At 33.3% G+C, this 7,938-nt stretch overlaps 1 protein-coding gene across 4 annotated transcripts in view; it reads right to left on the bottom strand.

The window, feature by feature from the left end:
• Window positions 1-29: 29 nt before the first annotated feature.
• The window catches only part of Cyp305b1 (cytochrome P450 Cyp305B1), a 43,452-nt gene continuing 35,543 nt past the window's right edge, over window positions 30-7,938 (bottom strand). For 3 of the 4 annotated variants that reach the window (XM_062670832.1, XM_038014312.2, XM_038014631.2), the window contains 5 exons: window positions 7,707-7,888; window positions 7,389-7,488; window positions 6,313-6,490; window positions 4,004-4,263; window positions 30-1,167 (listed from right to left, as the gene is read on the bottom strand). In XM_062670832.1, the coding sequence (XP_062526816.1) occupies window positions 989-1,167; window positions 4,004-4,263; window positions 6,313-6,490; window positions 7,389-7,488; window positions 7,707-7,888 (899 nt within the window). In that variant the 3' untranslated portion in view covers window positions 30-988. 4 annotated transcript variants of the gene reach the window in all.

The following is a 7,938-nucleotide window of genomic DNA, read 5'->3' as shown; positions in this document are numbered from 1 at the left end:
TAACACTCATTAATGTCAAAACGAGGAAAGAATTGAAACAGTTTTTATTTGATAGAGTAAATATTACAGAAAATTCTCAATTACAGGCGTAAAAGTACAATTTATTTTAAATTATTCAATACTCCTTAAACATGGAATTTAAAACAGTACAATAAACTTTTGACGGACAATTTCACTGACTCTTAAACGAGTAACTCAAATAAGTATTGTTTTCCATTTGAACTACCTTATAAGACCTTATAATAATTATAAAACGCATTTATAGTTGACTTGACTGGGCGCGGACCAGATTAAAAATATTTCTTCAGTTGCTAGGTTATCATATTGCGAAATATGAGTACACTCACGATGACCGTTGTTGAAGTGGATCACCCAATTTAAAGTAGGACAGCTTAAGAGCTCATAGATATTACAATGCTATGCGATCATACACCTTAAGACATGAGTTTGTAGGCTAAATTTTATTGTACTGCGTCTATCCTGTCCTTCCACCCAGAATCATTGCTTTGCGGCAGAGAGGTGGCACCAATCCGAGCCAGATCACAACACGTCGTAGATCTAGTAGTTGAATTTTAATTTTTCTTCTTCTTCTTGTTTTAGCCCACAGACAAGACAGAGTCTCAATGACCCTCAATGGACCTGCATTTCATGCCCCTACAATGACTTCTTAGAAACCATACAATGCAAGAAAACTCAATGTACGCTTGCGGTAAGGAATTGAACAATCTATATCTCCCTTAAATGAGGTAAGTTTTAACAAATAAACTATTTCACGCTTCACGTGACTTCAAACCGTGAGAAGAGAAAATACACAGTTTGTTCGTAACTTAATTTAATAACTATAATATACCTAATAAATGCTTACTAGTTACACTTTTGAAACTACAAACTACATATAAAAACCTTAATAGTAATTTAAAACCAAACACATACAGACATTAACCTAACGCCCACCAGGTCATAATCATAAGATAGATTTTTGGGCGATTTACTCTCTTGATACGAAATTAGCGACAAAAGGTTTTGGAGCCGCAAGCAAGCCTATGTCAGCTTCGTTAGACGGCAATACTCCATTGACACAGTCTATTCTGTACTTCTGCAGGATCCCAACAAATATGATAAAGACGAAAGACCTGGCCAGCGAATCGCCTGGGCAACGTCTCCGACCTGTTGAAGTTTTAAAACATAAATTATTAGTTTACTTTCATTTAATTAGTTTTTTTTTTTCTTAGAATATATATTTAAAAGTTTAGATGAAATCACAGTCGTAGTTGTCGCTCTTTTATTTTCTTCCTAGGCTGATAGCCTTGAGAGGCTATTTCAGCGTAACCTTAACTAGTAGGTGAGCTTACGGGACTCAAATCGGAGTGTTGCTAACACTGACCCTAGCAAGAGCAGTGCTTCGCAGAATCTACCACCGGCTCGGAAACGCGACCCACTGAGAAGATCCGGCGAGAAACTCAGTGGGCTGTATCTATGGGTTAATTCGATCGTCGAGCCCTTCGTCGCAAGCGATGGGTTCGACGAGGATGACGACCAGTTGTCGCTCTTCGTCTCCTAACTAAAGGATAAGACGCTCGGTTAACTCGATGCGACAGTGCCGGTGCTCAAATTCTGGAGGCAAGTACCGATAAAATTTATATTTTACAATTATACACGAATGACTTCCACGGTGACGGAATATCATCTTGTATTAAAAATCAAACCTGAAAAAATTGCAATTTGCGTAACTGTTGTTGGTGGGATGCCTTGTGAGCCCGTACGGGTAGGTACCACCACTCTGGCAATTTCTGCCGCGAAGCAATCCATTTTGCTTTGAACGGAGGGGCAGCCGTTGCATTATAAAAAACTTAAGACTCATGTGGGTGGCGCCATTTACGTTGTTATTGTCTATGGAGTCCGGTACCGCTTAAGACCAGGTGGGCTGCATCCTTGTTCACCCATCTAAGAAAAAAAAATCTGTAAATATTTCTTTGAGTTGGTGCAAAATATACGTAATCGCATATAATTTCTAGGCACGAAAAATAAGCAAAATGTAACTCTGGATTGCTGATGATAGGGCATATTATTATTCTTCTTGAAAATTTTATATTTATTCATATTTAAAGCGCATCATACGACAGTTGCTCATATATCATATGCAGTGATGTCTGTAGACCCTGGTTACTATTTAACACAGAGTAGGACGTGATCTTTACAATCAAAACACTACGTCATCTTCGTAGTGAGAATAAAATTAATTATAACATACAACCTCAATTCGTTTATCACTGATTTGCCCTTATTGGTGGTAGGCCCTCTTGTGAGTCCGCACGGGTAGGTACCACCGCCCTGCCTATTTCTGCCGTGAAGCAGTCATGCGTTTCGGCTTGAAGGGTGGGGCAGCCGTTGTAACTATACTGAGACCTTAGAACTTAGATCTCAAGGTGGATGGCGCATTTACGTTGTAGATGTCTATGAGCTCCAGTGACCACTTAACACCAGGTGGGCTGTGAGCTCGTCCACCCATCTAAGCAACAAATAAATATTACTGCTGTAATAAGTTGAGGCCACAATTTTATTACGGAAGTTTTAAAGGAACTAAACGTTTACAAAGCACATTAAATTTATTGATCAACTCTAAGCTGTGCAATGTGAACATCTCAAGAGCAAAAATTCTCATAGTGCATTCGGTATCGTCTATTCCTTTCATGGTGAACGCTGCAGAATGTCACTTGATCGGACTAAGTGGATTTCTCCAACGGTACCAAACAATAAACCGAGCTCAGAAATTACGTCAGCGACCGGGATAGCTGCATTGTCGAGATGGCTTCCTGTGCTTGCAATAAAATTGAAAATTCAAATACCATTCCTTCTCGTCCTTTAAAATAGATACTTTACAATCAAATTTTAGTACATTTCAACTCATGTCACATATAAATTCAACATTGTTGTCGTAATTCAAATCCTATGTAGGTACGGGCAGCCATGCGATACTCTAACTAGAAGAAGAGATAATTTTACGGACTGCTCGTTTTATGACAAATTAATTCAATTAAAATACTCTATAAGCAATTAGAGTTGCTAAATAAGTATTATAGTTTAATAATAGTATAATATAAAATAAATATATTAATTAAATTCCAAGTTTTTTTAGGAATAAATTAATAAAGGTATCTGTTGAATATCATAGAATCATATCATAGAATATCAATTACTGAAGGGTCAGTACGTAAAAGAAGAAATTGTCACACCTCTTTTAATTTTGGAATTTATTACTACCTAAATAAATCCAACTGTTTAAGAAATTATTTATTTAAAAAAACATTGGTGTTTTATGGACTTTTTATGTTTTCATTTTTAAATTTCCTGTAACTAAATAAAATTTGTTGGTTAGTTCTTAAGGAAAACATAAAAAACAATATTTATATTTTATATTTTTTTAATTTTACACAACAGAGTTGGTCGGCACAGCCATTATAGAATTAAAGTTGAGAATTGGTAGCGATATTCACACTTATTAACAAATGAACTGTTACTAAAACAGATCCTAGATGGATCCTTTGTCTTAAATAACGGGTTTGAGTAATTTGAACTAACCACTGGCATACTTATAATAATTATTATAAGCTTATCTTAGAATTTGATAATTGGAAACCGTCATAATAGTTATTATGATTTATTCTCCTTAAAAAAAATCTGAATTCAAGCCACCAGCAATATGAACTAACCTTTTTTGTGACAGACTTACTTGTATGTCAATGCAAACGTTAGGTTTTCACAACGCGTAATTATGAAGAACTTTTCAAAGTACATATTTGGGTACATATGTAAATAACACTAATTACCATTTTCTATCGATCACAAAGCGTTTGTTTTGAAATATGTTTAATAAAATGATTAGATAATTGAAAGCAACTTCGCACTAACGCTATAAAAATAAATAAATAAAACATTACATTGATTGGGTCAAAAAAAAATACACAAAGGCTTTTAAGAAAAACGTATAGGTTTTGTAACTTACCTGATCCAAAAGGATAGATGTGTTCATTACTTTTCGATAATCCTTTTTCGTCGATAAACCTCTCCGGCTTTATTTCGTGAGGATCCGGCCACAGATTCGGATCCAAGTGAATATCGGCCAAGGATATCAGAACCGTCGTCTCTTTAGGTATAACGTAGCCGTCGATGACTGTGTCCTGTAAAACTCTTCGAGGACCAGCCAGGGGCGCTATTGTGTGAATTCTCATTACTTCCAGCAGAAATGCCGATGTATATACGAGTCTGTAAGTAAAAGAGTACTTTAAAATTATATTTCAATGATATTTGCTAGAAACCGTTACAGTAATAAGCACCTTTTTCATTTTATATAATCATATTTCGTGTCTATAATTGTTTGAGTAGTGGTTAGAGTAATATTATATTTAACGTTGTTCTATGTATTGTATATGCCTAACTTGTGACGTTTAAGTTATTATTTATTATTGTAACGATCGTAGCCAATATTAAAACATAAAAGTAATAGATAAAATATAAATTGCGACGCGGAGCTTGAAACGTGCGAATATGAGCAACTTATTTGGACGCCTTAAAGTATGTAAAAAGTACCTTTAATGATTCCGTTGCATTGAAGATAATGATGTACAGGCGAAACTAATAAAAATAAGTGTCAATAAAGGACATACTTTACATTTGAAAAAGACGTTTTCGTGATAAAAACATTCCGAGTTCACTCAATGTTCAACAACCAGTAAAAGAATAACTTATCACTTAATTTTTCTCATATTTTTTTAATTTGTTTTTTAGCTTTGATGTTATAAACAACATCAAGTCCAATATGAAAGTCTGAGTGGATATTAGTATGTCTGAGTGCCAAATAAGTGCCACCTACAGCTTGTCTACCACCCTGTACTTTTTTTCTCAGAAACAACGTTAAATTTGTTTCGGAGAATATCCAAATGTACATACGTCTTACGTGTAAAATTATTGGACAGATGAAAGACAGATCAAAGTAATGTACTCAAATGCTTATAATTCTGTCTTAGTTCGCGGGAGATGGTTTATAATAAAATATTTATCATCGTATATTGTATCGGGTCTTGAAGATATTTTTTTTTTTATTTTCATTGCTTAAATACGTGAAATATTTCACGGCCAATTGTTGTTAAGTAAATACATTTTTAACAGTTAGAGAAACATGCTTAATACATTCGGGTAAGATTGATTGATTCTTTGTAGTTTGAACAGGGAAAATAATATGAAGAATAAAATAAAATCAACCTTTCCCTCTTAAGAAATCTATAGTATCAATATCCCGACAACTAGGTAGGTACCGAAATAGCCTTGGGAAATTCTGTGGTGACCATATGAAAGCCTTCGTAGGAGAAGCACTGGAAGCATCAAACAATACCTGTACCGCTGAGATACCTAGATATATTTGTAGTAAAGTCGGACTGAACTAAAAGATAGACTGAACCATATGTAGCACTAACAACAGCGACAGGGACTTAATAAAGCTACTTATGAATAGCCGCCAATCAGGGGGATATTCCACACGGAGCGTCCCATAATCCATCATGTTATTCCTTCACAGTGGAAGTAATTTCTGAACATTTGTTAAATACATATTATGTATTTTATTCGAAAAATTAGTACCTGAAAATTTTGAGGCACAGACGCATCGCTCAATACGAGGGTCCTTTAAAGTAATGCTTTCATGAATTTAAACTTTCTCAAATTTCCATTATTTTGTATTTAGGCGTGTTCTGAATAAAAAATGCTTCATCACAATCAAGCCAATCACTCATTTATTGATAATATTATACAATATTAATTAATATTTTTAATTTTACGCATTTGATAACGGCAACACGGATGACAATTTAAATAGAAACTTTTTTTAAAGTTTATAAATCGTACTTCTTTTGTTGTTAATAATGTTCTAATATCCAGTTAGTTTTCCTTTATTATTGTTTTATATACTGATTAAATAAAATTACTGAATTTGAACACGGATTACTGGAAAAATGGCAAACAAGTTACAATTTGAATTTGTTTACGAATATATAGTAATAGGACCACGTGCCTGTTGTTATAACAACAAATTTACTGTACTTAAAATTACGGTAATATTAAGGTTATGAGAATTAAATCAAATAACTCGCATTTGGCCCCAAATTTGAAAACGATCCACGAATGCACCGGGTGTCTTCCTTATCTATGAAGCTACGACTAGTCCCATTTATATTATTATCGAATATAAGTACTTATCAGTTGTCCTCAATTACGTTAGAGACTCGTGAACCATCGACTTAAAAAAAAATGTTTTCATACTTGCTACTGTCAGCCCAGCAAGGCATAGAATCGCCAATGGTGTTTTCTATTTCGTTGAAGATTTTTTCTTGAATGTTTTTGTTTCGCAAAACTGATAGAAGAGCAAACTTAACAGCGTTCCCTGTTGTTTGGGATCCGGCTATTATTAGATCAAGGCACACGGTTTTCAGCTGATCGTCTGTAAAACCATTTAAAAAAATTAATTCTGTTTAGCAATTCAAAGGACTCTGGATAATTATTAAAAAAAAAACGTAAATCATTGATTTTAATTAAATACTTATTTCAGTGTATATGTCCATCCATATATGTTAAATAAGGACTGACAAAATAGCTAAGGATTACCAGTTTCTCGTCTGTATGTCAAAACGACTATTGATACGCTTTTATTAGCTTCAGACGTATGTATGTTTGTAACGGAATCTTTACACATGATTTTGACCCCCTTCAAAACGTCGGATTAACTCGAAATTTGGTACACTTATTAAGAACTGATGACAATACAATATTAAAAACAAAAATGAAAAAAAAAATTGAAAAAATTGATATTCAACTAAAAAATGAAAAAAATCAAATACTTTAAAAAAACTAACCAAACGCTTTTATAGAAAATCCAACAAAAAAATAGAAAATAAATTTTAATAAAACGGAGTTAAAAATAGTGTAAGAAAAAATGATTTTATTGTAAAAAAGCGTGGGGTGCTTTTCAGGATATTATCAAAATAACCCTTCTACTTCATATCTGTTCACAAAATATTTATAACTACGGATACCATGCACCCCATGCTTTTTTTACAATAAAATCATTTTTTCTTACACTATTTTTAATTCAATTTTATTAAAATTTATTTTCTATTTTTTAGTTGGATTTTCTATAAAAGCGTATTTGGTTAGTTTTTTTAAACTATTGTTTATTTTTTCTAAGTAATTATTAACCTTATTGCTGATAATGTAATTTTTACTGAAAAGAATTATTCTCATTAAAATGATTGAATGAAATGAGTTGAGGTGTCGGTGATAAGGGTCGAATTTCGATTATAGGTTGAACATTAGTTATTACAATTAAAAAAAAAACTTACACGTAAATGATGCCTTGTTCTCTTCGTTCATTTCATCTAAGAACGAATATATAAAATCGTTCTGTTGCACTTCTTTGTTTAAATGCTTTTTTATGGCTTCCTGAAATTATAAAAAAAATATTAATTCGTTTTTTTTTTAACAATAACTATTTTGTTTATGCTTTACTGTACATATTCGTTAATCTCATCGAGTCGCTTCGAAAAAGTCAAAATGTGATTAAAGAGTCTATAGAAATTCTTTATAATTACATTCCGTGAAATAAACTTACCGGAATTCGACTTAGAATCTTTGTGAACGTGAAATCGATAGTCTCTCACCTCAATAATTTCAGATATCTGCTGGTTCAAGTCAACTATTAGTTTGTACCCACTTAGGCCGGGTATAATGAACCTGCACCAAGGTATTTGGCTTAGCAAGCCACCAGTCAAAGTGAACGCCTTCGATCTCAAATAGAATAGTTCAAGTAAACGTTCTAATTTGTCTTCTCTGATTCTCTCGCCTGGAAAGTAATCATAATCAAATTAATTCAGGAGTTGGATGCTCCTCTTC

This window comes from Bombyx mori, chromosome 1 (assembly GCF_030269925.1).
Source record: "Bombyx mori chromosome 1, ASM3026992v2".
NCBI lineage: Eukaryota > Metazoa > Arthropoda > Insecta > Lepidoptera > Bombycidae > Bombyx > Bombyx mori.
Note: the sequence above shows the minus strand (reverse complement) of the source record. Positions and strands in the feature narration are given on the sequence as shown.